We start from the raw sequence: 21464 nt of genomic DNA on the forward strand, positions 1-21464 counted from the left end.
CAAGTCGTGATGAGGAGTATACTCGAGTTATCATGGAGTTCGAAAAAACTGTGCTTGCATTAAAAAATCAAATTTTTTCGAAGATTCAATCCTTAGGTGCAGTTGCTTCGAAGATTGAGCCAGCTAATATTTCCCATCATTCAAAAGTGAAACTCCCAGAGCTCAAACTGCCCACATTTAGCGGACGAATAGCAGAATGGATCACCTTCAGGGACACCTACAAGAATCTTATCCACAACGACGTGGGTTTATCAGATATTGATAAATTCACGTATCTTCGGACGAGTCTTACCGGAGATGCGTTTCAAGAAATAGCATCGATTGAGATGTCGTCTGCAAACTATGCGATAGCCTGGGCAGCCTTGGAAAGTGTGTTCGAGAATAAGAAGCTTCTGGTTATGACACATTTAGATTCTCTTTTTGCTTTGGAACCACTTCGTCATGAGAATTTTGACTCCCTCAACAAGCTGGTAAATGGTTTCGAACAAAGCCTCCAAATGCTTAAGAAAATTGGAGAAGAAGTTGAAGGATGGAGCACTTTGCTTCAATATATGCTGTACAAGCGACTACATCCTAGCACCACTCGTCTATGGGAATCGCATTTTAACTCAAAAGAGGTTCCGAAATATACTGAAATGATCGCTTTTCTTAAGAGTCACTGCATCGTTCTTCAATCTGTTGCTCCAGTTCGTCCGACTCAGCCTGAAACAAGGAAATTTCGCACATCATCCAGCTACACAGGACTCCAACCAACCACCAACTGCCCATTTTGCAAGGAATCAGCCCATTCTGCATTCAAGTGTTCCAGATTTTCGAAGATGTCCATCGGCGAACGAGTGGAAGCTGTCAAACGTAATTCGCTGTGCTTCAACTGCCTTTCACCTCAACACATAGCTCGTTCTTGCACTCGAGGGAAGTGCCAACATTGTGGACAACACCACCACTCGTTGTTACATGCAAACTCATCGACCACCGCGAATCAATATTCGAAGTCAACAACTAAAGTTTTCACCAAATTCAACCAACCTCAAAACCTTAAGTCGCAAACCCAACCAAACCAATCGAATCAAACACAGACTGGCTCCTCAACAAATCAGCCCACACAAATTCGCCCAATTCCCACACCTCCTCAAAATGCAAGTTCCATTCAATCACAAAATCCCGCCACAGACATTCCCAGTACAAGCTATCCCACATTTTCTACGAAACATTGCACCCCACACAATGTACTTTTATCCACGGCTGTTGTACGCGTTGCTGACCAATTCGGAAAAATCACGCTAGCTAGAGCGCTTCTGGATTCCGGCTCTCAACGCTGCTACATGTCGGAAAAACTTTCTCAAACGCTGCAATTTAGAAGAAGCCGTGAAAATTTAGCTATTTCCGGCATTGGTGGTTCACGGTCCTCCTCAACTCAAGTTGTATTTGCCGAAATCAGTTCACGCATGTCAGATTTCTCCAGGTTGTTGAAATTTCACGTTTTACCTCAAGTCGCTGTCAACCTTCCTGCAAAAACCATCGATATTTGCAAGTGGAATTTGCCTGTTGAGATTCAGTTAGCTGATCCCACTTTCAATGAGTCGCAAGCAATCGATATGATCATAGGTGCCGAGATATTTTTTGATTTGCTGGTTCGAGATGATCAGATGAAGCTAGGAGAGCATGGTCCAACCCTTCAAAACACATATCTTGGTTGGATAATCGCTGGTGGTATTCCAGAAGAAGCAGTTTGTCTGCTGAACGTTCCTTCAGATGCCATAAATAGAATTGAAGTCAACTTGCACGTTTTTTCGAATTGGAATCATGTCGCACCAATAGCACACTTTCGTTAGAAGAGTCAGCATGTGAGACGCATTTTGTTAAAACGACAACGCGTGGAAAGAACGGAAGATTCGTCGTTCAACTCCCCAAAAAACCATTCATGGTCAATCGACTAGGAGAATCCAAAGCAAGGGCACTGAGAAGATTCGGAGCACTAGAGCGACGACTTAGTTCTGATCCAGTCCTGAAGCAACTCTACACGGATTTCATCGATGAATATTTGCGACTGAATCACATGCGGAAACTGTCTCCAGTCGAAGAAGATGACGCGTCAACTGTTGCGTACTATCTACCACACCAACCTGTATTTAAGCCTGATAGCACGACGACTAAGCTTCGCGTAGTTTTCGACGCCTCGGCAGCGACAAGTAGCGGTGTTTCTCTAAACGAGACTTTGATGGTTGGTCCGACTGTCCAGGAAGACCTTTTCTCGATTATGCTGCGTTTTCGTCTTCGGAAATATGCCATAACAGGTGACATCGAGAAAATGTATCGCATGATCGACGTCGACCCTACCGATCATAATCTTCAGCGTATTTTTTGGAGAAGCAGCATAACTGAACCCATTCGAACCTTTGTACTCACCACGGTTACGTATGGTACGTCGCCGGCACCTTATTTGGCCACTCGCTGTCTTAAAATGCTTGCCGATGAAAACAAATCCACGTATCCTCATGCATCTGATGCCATTCATAACAATTTTTACGTCGACGATGCATTGCTCCGCGTCGACAGTCTTGAGACAGGAAACACGACCATAGGAGAACTTATAGCTCTTTTGGGATCTGCCGGAATGAATCTGCGTAAGATCAGCTCCAATTGTGTGGAAATCCTCGATTCCGTTCCACCCTACCTTCGAGATGAACGTCTTTCGCAGCAGTTCCAGGGTTCAGGTAGCGTCAAAACTTTAGGTCTCACTTGGCAGCCTCGCCCAGACATCTTTCGCTTCGTCGTTCCTCAATGGAATAATTCTTCTGAGATGAACAAGAGAATCATTTTGTCTGACTTCGCAAAACTCTTCGATCCTCTTGGCCTGGTTGGCCCCGTAATCGTCCAGGCTAAGATATTTCTCCAGGATCTTTGGAAATCAAAGCTTTCCTGGGAAGAAATCCTCCCCGAAGAGTCAACAAATTGGTGGCTGACTTATCGACGCAACTTAGAGGAATTAGCACATCTTGAAGTGCCGCGATGGGTAGCTTTTGGCGGAGATACGATCTCCGTGGAGTTGCATTCTTTTTGTGACGCATCAGAAAAAGCGTACGGCGCTTGCGTCTATTTGCGGTGCACATCTTTCAGTGGAGAAGTTTCTGTTTCGTTGTTGACGGCTAAATCTCGTGTTGCTCCGCTGGATGACCTCAAAAGGAAGCGCAAAAAGACCACCATACCCAGGCTAGAATTGTCCTCCGCCCTGACGTGTGCCCATTTGTTCGAGAAGGTTAACCAAAGCATCAAGATCACGAGCCAACATTTCTTTTGGACTGACTCGATGATTGTAAAGTGTTGGCTATCATCCCCACCATCCCGATGGGACACCTTTGTGGCCAACAGGGTCTCAGAAATCCAGCATACCACACGGTCTGGCATTTGGAACCACGTCGCTGGCTGCGAGAACCCCGCAGATGTTTTATCCCGAGGAGCTACCCCTGAACAACTTTCGTCGAACCAAGGCTGGTGGCAAGGCCCGCCATGGTTGCAATTGGATCGGAGTAGCTGACCGAAATCAACTCAGTTTGCACCCGAAGATTTCGACACCACATTGCTGGAAGAACGAACAGTTTCGACACCCGCTCAAATCGTCGAGCCAAACCCAATATTTGCTTTGCGTGAATCTTTATCAGACTTGATAACAGCGCTCATGCTACGATACGTTCACAACTTAAGAAACCGTGAAAATCATCGTACAGGTTTCCTGAGCTTTCAAGAACGAGAAGAGGCCCTTTTGAAATTGGTTAGTCTGGCTCAACAAGAAAGTTTTCCTGAAGAAATTGAAGAGCTGAAGAAAAGCGGATCCGTCAAATCTTCGTCGAAAATTAAGAATCTTACCCCTCGATTAAGCAACGGACTACTTGTCGTCGGTGGCCGGCTCAGAAATGCTGAACTTTCTGTCGGTCGCAAACATCCCTTCATTCTAAGTAATCATCATCCGTTGACGGAAACCATCGTCGCCTTCTATCACCTCAAATATCTCCACGCTGGGCAAGAGTTAGTGATATCAAGCCTCCGGGAAAGATTCTGGCCTGTTCAAGTGAGAAATTTAGTTCGTCGGGTTATCCACAGATGCGTCAAATGCTACAGAGTAAAGCCGAAAGTCCATGAGCAGCTGATGGGAGATTTGCCCCCAGAACGTGTCGTCGAGGCCCCTGTGTTCCAGCGTGTTGGCGTGGACTATTGTGGCCCATTCAGCATTCAATACCCACAACGGAAAGCTCGCCCTGTAAAATGCTTCCTTGCTGTGTTCGTTTGCCTCGTTGTGAAAGCAGTTCACTTAGAGATTGTTGGTGATCTCACGTCGAACGCCTTTATCGCTGCTTTAAGAAGGTTCGTCGGTCGTCGTGGTAGGCCTGAGATCATCATGTGCGATAACGCCACAAATTTCCGAGGTGCCCGACGCGAATTAGATGAGTTGCGCGTTCTTTTCAACACCCAAGAGTTTGCTCAGAATGTCGCTCGAGAAGCTGCAGCAGATAACATCAACTTCAAGTTTATTCCTCGTAGAACTCCCAACTTTGGTGGCCTGTGGGAGTCCGCCGTCAAGTCGGTCAAGGCACATCTGAAGCGTACAATTGGCATAACAATTTTGAAGTTCGACGAATTTTTCACCCTAGTTGTACAAATCGAGGCTTGCTTAAACTCACGCCCACTCACACCGCTTTCAAATGACGCTGAAGATTTTACTGCCCTCACACCCGGCCATTTCATCACCGCTAGGCCACTCATGGCCTTACCCGAGCCATCCCTTGGCCATTTGAACGAAACAACGCTCTCGAGATGGCAACGTGTGCAAAACTTCCTACAACATATTTGGAGCAGATGGTCCAAGGAATACCTAGCCAATCTGCAAACTCGCAATAAGTGGAGCAAACAGCGAGACAATCTGGTCGTCGGAACGATGGTTTTGCTGCGAGATGACAACGTACCTCCCCTGAAGTGGCTCATTGGCAGAGTCAAAATGGTCTACTATGGAAACGACGGTAACGTACGGGTTGTCAAGGTCCAGACACAGAACGGAGAATTCACCAGAGGCATCGCGAAGATTTGTATTCTTCCAATTTCCGACAACGTAGCTCCCCCACAGTCTACACCATCATCAGCTGATGTGGAGGTTTAAAACCTTCCACGAACACCGTTCAACATCGTCGTCCTGTCTGTGGTTTCGTAGAGACCGCAATATCAATCGCTGTCCATTGAAGTCCAACCGTACCACCAATTGATGTCAGATCAACCCACCTGAAGAAGTCACCATGTATCCTGCTCGACTTAAGTTCGAATTTTATCAATTTGTTGTAATGCGTCTAGTATTCTGTGGGAGTTTGGGAACTCCCACGCAAAGTTATGTAGTCCCGTGCATTGTGCATTGCTCGAAATCAAACCACCATGTTTCATTGACAGGATACATCGCCAAATACAGTCCACCAGGGTTCGGATCTGCATCATACAAGTCGTCAAATATCATCACCAGAAGTCGTCACATAGTCACCATCCGTTTCCGTCAATCGAGGGTCAATCCAACAACGTGGGTCCACTTCGCCAACCGCCAGCATGGAGAGGAAATCCTACTGTTGAGAAAACCGCCGCATTTCCACCGATGTCATCGTCATTTGATGGCCAACGAAGGCGCAGGGAGCGCCCGCGGAGGCGGACCGCCTCCGCGGTTCAGGGAAGTCGTTTTTTGTTTGTTAAATTCTTGTAAAAAATCGCCTCTCATATTATTGATAGATACTCTGGTCCACCCCGACGCTGGCGGCGTGAGCAAGGCGGACGGCCTGTGCAATCGTCGATCATCCCCAGGATCCAACCGAGTCCACGAGCGAGGAAAAGGCGAAGGACGAGAGGAGGAAACCCTGACCACAAAGAAGGTGAACCCAGGCGCTAGAAGGTCCGCGAACGTCAACCGACGTTGGGTACCACCAGGAGATGGAGAAGCTCAAATTGCGGTCCGCATTTTGAGTCAGATCAACGGAGGAGCTGAATAAGTGTAACATTTGAAAAACCTAAATCCATTACAATAATTGATGTTTATTGTGATAATCAATTATGTTTTTTTTTTTTTTTTTAAATATGTCTTTATTTGTATCAAATCATGATTACACTTATATTACATTATTGCATTAAACTAGGTGTTCAGCTCAATAATGAACTGTTCATAGCCCTATAAGTAACTAGATTATAAAAATTTATTTATAAGATTTAAATTTGCTGAGCGCAATCAAGTTTTTAATGTAGGAGAACATCCTGTAATAGCAAAAATATTTTATACTTAAAACTAAACACTATCTTAAAATTAAACTAAACATAAAGAGAACGAATCTCTGCGATGGAAGACTGCATCGATTTGCCTCTGAAGTTGGAGATGATTTTGTTGGCCATCTCTTCGATAGATTCAATGCCTGCAATCCGATGAAGATCTTCGGTGCTGTGCCAAGGTGGAAGCCGCAAAATCATTTTCAGAACTTTGTTCTGAATCCTCTGGATGGCCTTCTTCCTCGTCGCGCAGCAGCTAGACCAAATCGGAACTGCATACATGATCGCTGGTCGGAAAACTTGTTTGTAGATGAGCATCTTATTTCGCAGACACAACCGGGATTTCCTGTTGATGAGAGAATAAAGAGATTTAGTGTATTTATTACATTTAGATTGAATATCTTCAATGTGATTTTTAAAAGTAAGATTCCGATCAAGTGTAAGTCCCAAGTACTTCACGTGATCAGACCATTCTAATGAAACCCCATTAAAAGTTATGGAATGATTTTCATTAGGTTTTAAAAAATTTGCTCTTGGCTTATGGGGAAATAAAATAAGTTGAGTTTTGGAAGCGTTAGGAGAAATTTTCCACATTTTCAAGTAATTCAAAAAGGAATTTAAATTTTGTTGCAATCTACTGCGTACCACCCGTAAATTTCGACCTTTTGCTGAAAGCAAAGTATCATCAGCAAATAATCTTCTACCTTTTCCTTCTGGTACATCAGGAAGATCAGAAGTAAAAATATTGTATAAAATTGGCCCAAGTATACTGCCTTGAGGGACACCAGCTCTAATGGGTGTCCTTTCAGAGCATGAATTTTGATAGCTTACTTGTAAGGTTCGGCTAGTCAAATAATTTTGAATAATTTTGGTGAGATATACAGGAAAATCAAATCGAGCTAATTTAGCTACTAAACCTTTGTGCCAAACACTGTCAAAAGCTTTTTCAATATCAAGAAGAGCAACACCAGTTGAATAACCTTCAGATTTGCTAGCGTTAATCATATTAGTTACACTCAAAAGTTGATGTGTAGTAGAATGTCCATGACGAAAACCAAATTGTTCATCAGGGAAAATGGAATTCTGATTAATGTGAATCATCATTCTATTCAAAATAACTCTCTCAAATAGTTTACTTAAAGATGGAAGCAAACTAATTGGTCGATAACTTGAAGGATCTGAAGCACTTTTTCCAGGTTTCAAAATTGGAGTTACTTTGGCATTTTTCCATTTATTGGGAAAATAGGCCAAGTGAAAACATTTGTTGAAAATTTTAACTAAAAAATTTAAAGTGCTTTCAGGCAACTTTTTAAGAAGAATATAGAAAATCCCATCTTCCCCTGGAGCTTTCATATTTTTAAATTTTTTGAAAATCAATTTAAGTTCATCAATATTTGTCTCACAAGAACTTTCAAACACATTTTGCTTAGAAAGAATATCATCAAATTCTAGGGAAATTTGAGCATCAATTGGACTTACAACGTTTAAATTAAAATCATGAGCAGACTCAAATTGTTGGGCTAATTTTTGAGCCTTTTCTGAATTAGTTAAAAGAAGTTTATCCCCATCTTTCAAAGTAGGAATTGGCTTCTGGGGCTTTTTCAAAATTTTAGTTAATTTCCAAAATGGCTTTGAGTAGGGTTTTATGTCCTCTACTGCTTTAGCAAAATTTTCATTACGAATGAAATTTAAACGACGTTTGATCTCTTTTTGAAGGTCGCAATAAATAAATTTCAAATAAAGATCCCTAGTACGTTGATATTGGCGTCGACGAATGTTTTTCAGTCGTATCAAAAACTGAAGATCATCATCAATTAAAGGTTGATTGAATTTATGTTTAACTTTAGGTATTGAAGCGGCTTTAGCATTGACTATTGCAGTTGTCAAATTTTCTACAGCCAAATCAATATCTTCTATTGAATTCAGTGGAACGTTTACATCTAAATTACGTTCAATAAAATTCATATATCGCTCCCAGTTAGCCTTTCGAAAGTTAAAAGTTGATTTTAAAGGGTTTTCAATGGGACTTTGGGATAAAGAAAATGTTACTGGAAGGTGGTCTGAATCGAGGTCCGCATGAGTAACTAATTGACTACAATGCTCGCCTAAATCCGTTAGAACCAAATCAATTGTGGAGGGATTTCTAATTGAAGAAAAACAAGTATGCCCATTAGGATATTCAACAGTATAATAACCTGCAGAGCAGTCATTAAACAAAATATTCCCATTTGAATTTGATGAAATATTATTCCAAGATCGGTGTTTTGCATTAAAGTCACCAATAATAAAAAATTTAGATTTATTTCTGGTGAGTTTTTGTAAATCTCCCTTCAAAAAATTTTTCTGTTCACCGCTACATTGAAAAGGCAAATATGCGGCAACAATTATAATTTTCCCCATAGAAGTTTCTAATTCAATTCCAATTGTTTCTAAGACTTTTGTATTGAAAGAAGGAAGAAGTCTAAATTTGAGACGACTATTGATGACAATAGCTACACCCCCACCTTGTCGATCAAGTCGATCATTTCGTAAAATTTTAAAGAAAGCATTGCTTTTCAAGTTATTGTCTGGCTTTAAAAAAGTTTCAGTGATGGCAGCAATATGTATGTTTTGAGTTTTCAAAAATAAAAAGAACTCGTCTTGGTTAGCCAGCAAAGATCTAGCGTTCCAATTCATAATATTTAAACATCTATTTGGATCCATGAGGGAATCGTAAAGTCATAATAATTTTGTTAGCATAATTAAAAGAAGTTTGGAAAGCTTCAAACATTGAATTTGCTTTCAACATAAGTTGCATCATTTCCATTAAATTTTGATGCAAAAATTTTAATTTTTCCTCAGTAATCTCACCCAAATCAACAAAATTGTTCGAATCAGAAGAGGAAGGAGAAGAAAAAGTATTTGAATTTTGGGGATTTTCCCAAGCCTTCGCATGAACGTTGAGACTTGGTTTTTTCCCATTTTTATTAGTTAAACCTGAAGAGGGCAACCCATTTTCAACCACCTCTGAGAACGATAAACAACGAGTCTGGGGCGCAGAATCAGCCCAGGTAACATTAAAATCACTTCGGGTATTACCCAGCCGTGATTCCAATGTAGGCCGAGGCTGACTGCGAACAGGCAGGTTGTTTGCCGGTCTGACGTGTGTAGACGAAAAAGAGGAAGGAGGAGAAGAAACTTTTCTGGAAACTTTGGGGTTTTTCCTAGAAGCAACAATTTTTGTCCTAACGGGACAATCTAGAGAATTCGAGGAATGATTACCTGCGCAATTCGCACACTTAAAAAATTCTGTTTTTGGCTTATCACCACCAAAAAGGCATTTAGATTTTTCATGATCGAATGAGCCGCAAAACATGCATCTGGCATTCATTCTACAATTTTTAGTGCCGTGACAAAAAGCTTGACAACGACGACATTGCGTAATATTTTGTAAAAAATTGGTATGGGATTTACGAAAAGGTTCAAATTTTACTCGACAATGAAACATAAGACGAGCCTTTTCCAAAATTTTCAAATTATTAACCTGATCCTTTTTAAAATGGATCAAATAAAGTTCAGGAGCAAAACCAACACTACTGGTATTATTCGTGTTGGTTCTTTTCCTCATTTGAATTACTTGAATTGGAGAAAAACCTAACAAAGAATTTAATTCAGCTGTGATCTCATCCGGTGTCTGATCGCCAGTGAGACCACGAAGTACAACTTTAAATGGACGATCACTTCTAGTGTCGTACGTAAAAAATTGGTGTTTTTTATTATTCAAATAATTTAAAACCTTTTGAAAATCATTAAAAGATTCCGCCAATATACGAGCAGTTCCCCTTCGACCGATCTGAAAAGAAATCTTCACATCCTTGACGGAAGTGACGATTTCTTTTCGAAAGGCATTGAAGTCAGGAATCGTGACCGTTATTGGTGGAATCTATTCGTTTTTAAGAGTATAAGAAGAAGAAGAAGGTTTTTTAGTACTCTTATCAGAATTAAATATGAATATTTCCTCATCACCGATGTTATGAAGGACATCGAATGAATTGGAAATTTCAACTTTTTTGGCAGATGGCCCTGGATTGGTTTCAGCAATCCGTTTTCTTCCGGCCCTTGAGCCGGCCGAAGACTTCCCCATGCTGGAAAGAAAAGAGAAAATATGAATAAAAGAAAATGAAAATAATTTTAGCACTGAAAAGTGCTGATTGAAATACAGGTAAGGAAAAAATAAATAATGTAAAATGTTCCTGCAGGTACACAGCAACGATACGATGCTCCGGCGTACGTGTTGACGGCTCAACGGTACAGATGGAAGTGGAATCAATTATGTTTGAAGATCGTTAGCTAGGTAGATTATTTTTGTAAAAATTGGAATTTGTTATTCCAAGGCGGGCGGCAATGTTAACGCCGATCCCGATTGTATCGAATAACTACAAAAAGCTAGCCACGTTAGTAAGGCAGTTATCATCATCAATGATGATGATGATACTGAGTTGATAGTAAGACAATAGATACTAGGTGCACTCTCTTATCATCTCTATCGGTCTTCTGATCGAGTAGTAGAAAGCAAAAACATCGCATGTAGGCTCAATAGCTACACAATTTGTTCACCTAGGTCAGTTGGCAATAAAGTTTCACCGAGTAAACGTCGTTTAACTTAAGCACCGCGCGTTATTTTTTGATGCTTAATAAAGTGTGGTTTGTATGTTAAATCACTAGTTTTTTGTGAAACCTAAGTACGGACTTTTAACAAGTGATTCGGAAATCCCCCAAAGTGTCCGCGGAGTACCGACGGGAACATTTATTTGAAGTGCTCGTGAACATTTATCTAGAATGTTTTTTGATTATTAATACTTGTTATTTGTTCGTTGTACATTGAAATGTCCTTTGCAAAATGATGGAATGTGAGGAAGGGTTAATGAAGCTTGTAATTTGTTTGTATAAATATTAAACAATTCAAAACGATCCACATCCACAACCTGATTTTTTTAGAATTCACAAGTTTATACTTAAATCGAATAATAAAGAGATAAAAAGCTTCATTGTGCTGAAACTTTTGTAACAATAAATTGAGAATATTGTTGACCTTTTTGTGCAATATTTATTCAAACTAAAAGTTTGTCTACGTTTAGTGCTATTCATTTTTAATTATTAGATTTCGTTTGACACGAATGCCAAAGCGTTGGTAAAGTGTCACAAATAAACAAAAAAAAAAAAATTAGATTTCGTATCAATGTTATCGGTTAGAGCTATTCCTATATTTTTTTCAAATATTAAAAATCAAAGACAAGAAGTGAACTGTTTCTTAGAACAAAATATCACTTTTCCAATGAAGTCTACGAAATTCAATCTAGTAATATACTATTTTTAAGGGGTTTTTTGCAATAAGCTAGTTTGTTTTTGGGGAAAATTGTTAGGAGGATTTCACTTTTTTATATTTATTAAAATTGGCAAACAATAAGACACACCCTGTGCGCGACAGCAACGTTTCAGATTCCAAACATCGTTTCAAGCAAAAGTCATGTAAAATTACAACAAATTAACCCGAATGAGGAAACGCATGGTTTTTTTAGGGCTGCGTTATAATATACAACACATCTGACCGAATTTTACATGAAATCGAATTTTACATCAAATGTAAAACTCAGATTTTTTTTGTGTGTAGTCATAGTCATAAAAAATTAAAAAAAAATCATACTTAAAAACTCTACAGTATATTTCAACATCCGAATTTCCAGTATCGAAAAGTTTCATCTCTCTTCATTTACAAATTGGCCCCGAAGCTCTCTTTCCGCAACCCATAATTTATCATATTATAAATCGAAGCCCCACATATTTCTACTCGATGCGTCCGTTTGATGCGTCCATATAATGGGTTGGTGGTGTTGGTGAAATTTTAACCCACTGCTAAATTTGTCCTGGTCATTAAATTAATTAGTAATCCATTAATTAAACACATCCGGTCAACCGTTGATGGATGCCGCGCTCTGATGAACATTCCGCAAAAAGTGGGACAGTCTATGGGGATGTTATATCTTTCTATTTTTTTTTAATGTGTGTTTTGATGTTTATGTGTTAAAAGGCTTTCCAAGTAATTTTGAAGATATCTTACAAATATAATAGTTTTCCGTTAGCATTGTTTGATCAAGTCGAAAAAAGGTTTAACGTTTCCTTACATTCAGGAAGTGTTTTCCTTCCAATTTTTAATCAAGTACCATATGTTGTCAACACCCACCGTGATGCCCTCGCCGTTGTTATTTTTCAATTTATGAAACGAAAAAACAAGGGCACGTGTCAAAACAGCTGCTGCTGCCAAACACGTGTCCCATTATCTTCTCAAGTCATGACCCAATTGTCGCCTTGCCGCCGCTGGTGGTTGGGTTGATATTTCATTACCATGAATGTGTCGTGAAATTTCTTTTCACGACAGCCCAAGAAAACACCTGCGAACATTTTGTGGAACAGTGCGTACTGATGCCGGAATTTTAATTCCACTTTTACTCATCGTAGGGTGTGGGATGTGTTGTTGTTGTTTTTTTTATATTCGAATCAGCATCTTTTGACGCATAAACAAGTCTTCGAATTAAAAATGGATGACAATGGAAATGATGACAGAGATTGTGTATACATCAATGAAGAACACAAGTGATTTTCTTTTAGATATGATTCTATATGGAAGCATAAGGCCGTGTTCAAATTATCGGAAAGTTGTAAATTTAATCAAATAAAACTTTTGCAAGGATAATTTTCGAAAATACCGAGAAGCACTCTAATAATAATTTAAATTCCCATTGTTCATAATTTGACATTAAAAATTTGAAACTTTGATAGTTGTTTGAAATTTGAGGTTAGTTTTGCTTCAATCTTTTAACAAACCACGACAAATTTTTTTATAGCTCTTACCAGGCCCGTGCGGAAGATCCGTCCATGGAAGGGGGAGGTGGGTTCAAGAAATTCAAATTTTGCTAGAAACAATGTGAAAAATCCGAAAATGCACAAAAACAAGTTAATAGATTTCTTAAACGTCATCTTATCCATGAGAATCTCGCAGACTAAAAAAATATTGATAAAAATAAAAATTTCAAATGAATGCTTTTTCCGATGAGCCATTTGAAAACTATTCAGAATGATATTCCTTATTCTGAGCTTGATATTAGCTTGGACGAAAATTATTCCAAAACACCTTAAAACGCTAACAAATAAAAATTTCGAATAAAACCAGAATTTGATGTTTCAATCTTGAAAATCGGTCCACAGAAATAGAATACCTATATCTCCAAATTCAAAAAGAAATGAAATGCAAATTCCAAAAAAGATCAGTTCAGGTTAGGAATAAAATTGCCAGAAAAAAGAAAACAATTGTTAATTATTTATCATCTTAAATTTCCTACATTTTCTTTCTTAATTGTAACTTCAAGGTTATACTGAAAAATAGCGTGGTAATAACTTGAATTTGATAACAATATTTGATTACGATATACACAGCAAAAATTATTTCCAGTAAAATTACGCAAATGTCCTGTAACAAAAGGAGCAGGACATTAACCGTAATTTTACAGATCGGAAAACACATAACGTGACGTTTAATTTTCAGTGTACAACTTTTTAACTGGACATTTGCTGTAACTATAAATGAATCTTCGTTAACTATCAAGAAAAACAATTTGAAATTAAAGGGTGATACGGTAAAAATTTGGTCAAGTGAAAACGCTTGTAAATCGGTGAAATTGTTTATTTAAAAATCAAATTAAATTTCTTTTTCAAGTTTAATTAGTATAAAATTCAGGAAAAATATTCAGTCAGGTTCCGCTTTTCCAAATCCGAATTGCCAGGCCTAACGCTTAACCCCTGCCATCAGATTTTGTACAGCCACCTTGTCCACCTTCTTCGCCACAGAAAGCCAGTTTGCCTTGAACTGCTGCTCGTCCTTAGCAGTGTTTTTGGTCTTCTTTAGATTCCGACAATAGCCCAGTAATTCTCAATTGGGTGGAGCTCTGGCGTGTTGGGAGGGTTCTTGTCCTTGGGAACCACCGGCACGTTGTTCGCGGAGTACCACTCCATGACCTTTTTACCGTAATGGCAAGATGCGGAACAGTACGGAACAACCGTAATTCTTCAGAAAAGGCAGCAGACGTTTATTCAAACACTCTTTCACGTAAATTACTTGGTTGACAGTCCCGGAAGCTATGAAAATGCTGCTTTTCAAGCCACAGGTACAGATGGCTTGCCGAATCAGATATTTCTTCGTGAACTTTGACAGTTTCATGTGCTTGAAAATATCAGCTACCTTTCCTCTTCCTTTTGCCGTATAAAACTCCTGTCCCGGAAGCTGCTTGTAGTCGGCTTTGACGAAGGTTTCGTCGCCCATTACCACGCAGTCAAACTTCATCAGCATCGTCGTGTACAGCCTCCGGGATCGCGCTTTGGCCATCGTATTTTGTTTATCATCGCGATTTGGAGCCACAAGCTTCTTGTAAGTCGATAGTCCGGCTCGTTTTTTGGCTCGATGCCGATTTTGCCAGCTTTGCGTGCAAGTAGCTCGGATTTTCGCTATGAGCGAGCAAAATTTTGATACACTGCTCTTCTTCCTTGGACGGCATTTTGACAACTGAAGAGTGGATTCCAAAAGCTGACGACAAAATAGGAACAACATTCTACACACACACCTTCAAAATGAGGGGTGTTCAGGTTTTTAAATGCAAAATTGAAAGAAATACGTCAAGTTGATATTGACCAAATTTTGACCGTATCACCCTTTACAGATTTTGTTAATTACAGGTTGATTTCAATAAAGCTTGCAGTTTCAGTGACACGAAATAGTAAAAAAAAAATTCCTGTGTAATATTTAAATTCTCGATTTAGAAAGTTTGAATTTAAGAATATTTATTCAGAACACATAATTGAAGATTGAATTCAATGTTATCTAAAAAAAGATTTTTTTTAAATTTTATATCAAGAACGCCAGTGATCAAAAACAGGGATGAAATCAATTTTTAAATTCAATTTCTTCCAGTTATCAAAACTAAAGGCTCAAAAGTTCACTGTACAAAATTTTTATATTTATGTTGTACTGACAAGTATGATAAACTTTTTTTAGTTTATCAAATAAAACTAATTAAAAATAAATGTAAGAAATTCCAAGTTTTGTTGTCGTTATATTGCGCAATAAAACATGGATTAAAAGTTGCCACATTGAATCATTTTTCGAACTTTTCCTACCTACAAAAGAAAAACTTTTCCTAAAATTTTTTTATAATTATACTTCATTTAATCATGGAAGTCGATTATTCCTAGATATTCTAATTTCATAAATACAACAGCAAATGAAAAGTGGAATTTTACAGTTTTCAAAAAATTTACAAAAATATCAGAAGAAGATGTTTTTCAGAAAAACAAAAACACAAAAGAAATTTGTGGGTGAAATTGATTTCTAGAAGAATATTTCACACCAGCATCCAATTTGTACTGATATAATACTGACGGACGGATTAAAAAAAAAAGTGATTAGTAGAAAATCAATAAATACTAGGTTTTAGATTTTATTTAGCTAATTCTGATGACTGTCGTGACAGTATTTGAATTATAATTCGATTGTAAGTGAATGTTGAAACTAAAATGATTGTTTCAATTTATGAACTTGTACAGCCACAATTCTAAAAAAACCTTTTCTTTGGCCTGAAGTAAAAAATTTGTGAGCAAAGTTGGAGGATTAAGGATTAAGGATAAGGATTAAATTTCAGCGAACCAGTTTTTTTTTAATATTTGTTATCTCAAATTTTTAAATACCTTCTTGGATCTTAACTGATCATTTCGTTTAAAAAAATCTCCAAGGGGAGGGGGACTAAACTAAGATTGCCAGATTTGAGAAAAGTTAGGCCAGACCTGGCCGCCCAAGTGCCCGGATTTCCTGGAAAACGCTCGGATTTTGCCCACATTGATTCAAATTAAACAAATTGAGCGATGAATTTTTATTATTTTTGCCTCCAAAACGAATTATTAGCAAGTTTTGCAAAAACAATCACGAAAGGTTTTAGGAATCCTTAAATGTGATATCATATTGTCTATAAATATAGATAAACATTTTTTTTTTATTTGTGTTGAGTAAAATCTGGATTTTGACAACATTTGCCCGGATTTTTTGTCGTCAGCTTTGAAATCAAATGCCAATCAATCAAATTTTGACACTTCTTTATTAAAAATTGGAAGGATTTTACTGGCCAGGATACGTCTTGAAAAAATTCTGGTAGCTTTAGGTTAAACCACCAATTTCCTACTAAATTAGAACTCCGATTTATACTATCCGACTCTATTTTTTGAATATTTATATCATACACTTAATGATTATCTATTTGCTTTTTATTATTTCCGTTAAATTAAATCAAAGTTTTGGAAATTGGAAATTTAAATTTACTATTTAATACCAAAAATTAAAACTTGTGTTTCAGTGTTTCATTGTTCCCAATCAGATCAATGACAGGCTTTATAAGATTTTTAAAACATTTTGGACAGCTAAAACGAAAATTTTGTACTCCTTGAAAAAGGAAAAATAAATGCCGAAAGGTCGGAAAAGATAATCAAGATCATTTTAAGATTTCTTTTCTTGACTGAAATTGAGGAAAATCAATTCAATCATTTCCAAGCCAGTCGAAAGATTTAACACAAAAAGAACATTTTGTATAACATTTAACCGATTGCAGTTTTTGTAGTTAAAAGGATAAAATTCATGCTACTAAATAACAACTAATTCATATCTGTTGCACCTTTCCAAACTTATCAATCATATATTTTTAATCAAATTTAGTTTATTTTTTAATTTTTTATCCACATATCTATTCATTTAAATAAAAAAATAAGTTTCAAAGTTATCGAAAATAAAAGAAATCTCATATGCTTTTTTTTATTTTAAAGTAAGAAAAGGTAAGAAGTTAAAATAATTGAATATAATGAAAAAACCGACTGCACTGTGTAGGCGAACTCCTATGTGTGGAGATAAGAGGAAAAAATTACAGAATAAAAATTAAAGTTATAAAGTTTAATTCTGAATTTTGATTCAGATTGATCGTCAGTTTACAACAATAGCGTAGTTGGTACTTCAAGGTTAGATTTGACAAGCCTCCCCTTTTTGGTTAAAAAAAAAATGATGCCAGTTCATGTTAAGGGAACAGATTGAAGAAGTGCAACTTTTAGAGACTGCAGCTTTGTTTGCAGCGCATATATCAAAACTGCTACATTGTTTGTTTTTGAAATGATGCCAGTTCCGGTGAATAAGACGGACTGAATAAGCGCATATTTCAAAAGTTGTTGCTTTGATGTTTTAAAATGATGCTGGTTCTGGTTAATTAGACGGACTGAAGAAACACAAATTTAAAAAAAAAACTGCTGCTATATTTTTTTTAAAATATGGCAGTCCTAATAAAAAAGTCGGAATGAAGAAGCGGAAATTTAAAAACTGCGGCTTTGTTTGATTCGAAATAATGCCAGTTCCGGTAAATAAGACTGACTGAAGAAACGCAGATTTCATAAGCTGCTGTCTAGCATTGTTATTTGTTATTTGTTTATTTTCATCAACAGATCACATATTGATCCAATTGATAGGTTAAAAATGAAAGACAAACTACAATTACACGGAATTTACCCTATACTATACTTAAAGCACTAAGGATTCTTCTTCGGAATAATTCCCTCGAAGCGTCAAAATCAAAATGATCGGAGAAGCGGTTAAACGTCCTTATTGCACCAATTAGCGCTGTGTTAGCTCCGTAGTTATTCTGTCGGAGAGGAGCAAAGAGCTGAAGATTGCGATTCCTCAAGCCTCGGGATCGTACGCTGAGTTGGAGTGCTTCTAGCTGTGCAGGGCAGTCGATTCTCGACGAAAGCAGATTGGCAACAATAGAAGCCCGTGTTGTGGTCCAGCAGGCCTGCAGCGTGTCGATGTCGAAAAGGCGGCAGCGGCTTTCGTAGCTGGGAAGTCGGAACGGGTCTTGCCAGTTCAGTAAAGACTCTTGAGACAATATATATCCTTAAAGTCTTTTGTCATGCGGAATAAAAGACCCAGGCATCTGGAAGCTTTATCGACGATGTAGTTTGTGTGGATCTTGAAATCCAGCCGTTTGTCCAGGATCACACCAAGGTCTTCCACATACTCAACTCGTGCAACTGCCTCATGTCCTAGAAACTAATCAGCCGATAGCGGTAGCCGCTTGCGTGAAAACGAAATTACCGTACATTTGTTGCGATTCAAGGGAAGGCAATTGAAATCACACCAGGCGGCGAAGATGTTAAACTGGCTCTGCAAGACGTTGACATCTTTGGGGCTGTTGATACGCCAGTTTTGGTCGATCGAGAAGCAACAGCACGTCGTTGAAGTAGATCAGGAACTGAGGTACTCCAGAAGAGGCAGGGAATTGATAGGAAAATGATTCACCTGATCGTACAATAAGTTTCCGTCCTACTAGGTAGCTACGGAACCATTCCAGTAAAGAGCCGCAAATACCGATACGATCTAGTTTGGCTATGGCTATTTTGTGATTTACCTTGTCGAAAGCTGCGGTCAGGTCGGTGTAGATTACGTCGGTTTGTCGGACTGTCTTGCACGGAAGATGTGAACGTCAACAAGTTTGTTGTCGTAGAGCGCTTGGGCATGAATCCATGTTGTTCGTTAGAAAAAAAAATTTCAATACGAGAAAAATGGATCTAATACAACCAGCTCAAACAGTTTGGCGATCGCACATAGGGCAGAAATACCGCGATAATTGTTAACGTTCCTTATGTCACCTTTTTTGTATACCGGAAACATGTAAGCCTCTTTTCAAATGGAAGGGAACGTGGATTCCGTGAGCGATGCTTGGAAGATCTGTTTTATAGGAGTCAGCATATGTGATATATAGCGTTTTAGTAAAGTCGCTGGAATGCCATCCGGACCTGCAGAAACACTGGATTTCAGCTTAGCAGTCGCCTTCAAGATGGTATCGTCATCGATTACGATGTGATGGAAGGAAGTGCTCTGACGTGGGACGCTACTAGCCGCCATAGTCAACTGGTCCGTGGATATTGAACCAGAATCAAAAGTACTACGGAATTTGCCAGCGCAGAGGTTACAAATATCAAGGTCCGAGGTCGCCGACTTGTCTTCCAAAAACATGTAGGACGATAAGCCCGATTCTTTCCGTTAGTCCTTAATATACTAAAGTCTGCTTCATTTAATATTGGAACAAATTCTTTTGCTCATTGTGGCGCTCCTAGTGGACGGATTTTGAAACTTTTTTCACCCACGTGTCGGGAAATTCATTACCTTTCACCATGTATTTATGTCATAACACCAAACGATAGCATTTTGTAAACAACCGCCATGGAAGCCGAACGGAGAGATCAAATTGTGCACAGTTTTCTTGAAAATCCATTGTTGTCGGCATCGAAGCTAGCTAAACAGCTTAGAATGCCCAGAAATACCGTATGGCGTGTTATCAAGCAGTACAAGGAAACATTGACGACGGCTCGGAAGCCGCATTCGAAGCGTCGGAGTGGAACTGTCGACCGGAAACTGCGTGGGAAAGTCATCAAGGCCGTCAAGAGGAATCCCAATCTTTTTTTTAAGACCGCGATTTGGCCAATAAGTTCCAGGCCGCTCACAGTACGGTGCGACGAATTCGTCTCCGGGAAGAAATAAGGTCATTCCGAGCCAGCAAACAGCCAAATCGGACGCTGGAGCAGAACAATGTGGCCAGAATCCGTGCTCGAAAGCTGTACGACCCAGTGCTGACCAAGTTCGACGGATGTAAAGTCTGCTTCATTTAATATTGGAACACAAACAATTGCGTGTAGTTCAGTCATTTATTAACGAATTCAAAATTTGTTTTTTATACAAATGTAGTATTTTCTTTACTCTTTCATAAAAAAAAATTAAAAAAATTATTCATTGCTGTTTCGAAGAAATTCTCGTACTCGTACTCGTAAGAAAACTGTGCACAATTTGATCTCTCCGTTCGGCTTCCATGGCGGTTGTTTACAAAATGCTATCGTTTGGTGTTATGACATAAATACATGGTGAAAGGTAATGAATTTCCCGACACGTGGGTGAAAAAAGTTTCCAAATCCGTCCACTAGGAGCGCCACAATGAGCAAAAGAATTTGTTCCAATATTAAATGAAGCAGACTTTACCAAAACGATTTGGTTCTAGTTTTCAAACCACGCTGAATCCGGATAAGGTAGCTCTGGTAACAACGCGTGCATGCTTTTTTATAAGCTACATTAAGTTTGCGATATTGGTTTTTGGCGTAAAGAGACTTGTGCCTCAAGTAGTAGCGGGGGGCTTTGTTCTTGAGTACTTTCATTTGTCGCAACTCTTCCGTGACTCAGGGAGCACGTAGGTCAGAAGCTGCTGAGCTTTTTGGTACGTGACGATCGATGATGTAGTTGATAATATGGGAGAACTTCATAGCAGCGGCGTTTGGATCGGAAGATTCGAGTTCAGAATTCCAGTCGATGGCGTCAAGCGTTTGTAAAATAGCGACAAAATCGGCGTTCTTGAAATCAAGAAAAAAGGATGCCGGCTTCTTGATAGGAGTCACAACTTCAGAGATATCAAGCGAAAGCAGCAGTGCCGGGTGGTGAGGAACAAGCTTAACCAGAGGCGCAGGAGTTAGTTCAATCGTAGCCAATTGGGATCCGTCGTTAACAAATCAGAGATCGACCAAGCGACCATTCTCATTCTCGACGCTGTTAATTTGTCGGAGAGTTTCTGTGCTGAGTGAGTCGAGGATCAAACTGGAGGGCGTAGTATATGAAGATTTAGCTGGATCAGCAAACAAAAAACTGCACTGGGAGAAACACCATTTAAGTCCGGGCAGATTGAAGTCGCCAATAATAAGAATGTCGTCCTTGGGAACTGTAAGGGAACACAACCGAGAAAGGCCGCGGGAAAACGACTCTTCGAAGACCGCGCTTTTCTCACGATCAGGAGGTAGGTATAAAACCCCAACGAAGAGCTTTCGAGTACCCAGATCGATACGGATCCACACTAATTCCTGATCGTTCCATGATTCGTCGTCGATTGAAGTGGCTGAAAGACCGGATCGGATAGCAATCAGAACATCCCCGCCGGTGGATTTAGTACTGTTGTGAGGACCTCGGTCACGCCGGAATATTGTGTAGTCGGAACTAAAAACCTGACTGGTAAGGGTTCTGTCGTTCAGCCAGG

General features: G+C 39.0%; 1 protein-coding gene across 1 annotated transcript; it reads left to right on the forward strand.

The window, feature by feature from the left end:
- The first annotated feature begins 1921 nt into the window (after positions 1-1921).
- Positions 1922-5149, forward strand: LOC129741685 (uncharacterized). Its single transcript, XM_055733434.1, has 3 exons — positions 1922-3527; positions 3726-4023; positions 4099-5149. The coding sequence occupies exons 1-3, from the start codon at positions 1922-1924 to the stop codon at positions 5147-5149; spliced, it is 2955 nt and encodes a 984-aa protein (XP_055589409.1).
- The last annotated feature ends 16315 nt before the right edge of the window (positions 5150-21464 follow it).

The sequence above is a fragment of the Uranotaenia lowii genome, chromosome 2 (genome assembly GCF_029784155.1).
Source record: "Uranotaenia lowii strain MFRU-FL chromosome 2, ASM2978415v1, whole genome shotgun sequence".
NCBI lineage: Eukaryota > Metazoa > Arthropoda > Insecta > Diptera > Culicidae > Uranotaenia > Uranotaenia lowii.

What these genes read in the sequence shown, in the direction of transcription:
- LOC129741685 (XM_055733434.1), top strand. Translation starts at nt 1,922, where the DNA reads ATGGTCAATCGACTAGGAGAATCCAAAGCAAGGGCACTGAGAAGATTC. An exon ending in ATGGTTGCAATTGGATCGGA is followed by an intron (nt 3,528 to 3,725) that starts GTAGCTGACCGA and finishes ATCATCGTACAG; the next exon opens with GTTTCCTGAGCTTTCAAGAA. An exon ending in TATCTCCACGCTGGGCAAGA is followed by an intron (nt 4,024 to 4,098) that starts GTTAGTGATATC and finishes GGTTATCCACAG; the next exon opens with ATGCGTCAAATGCTACAGAG.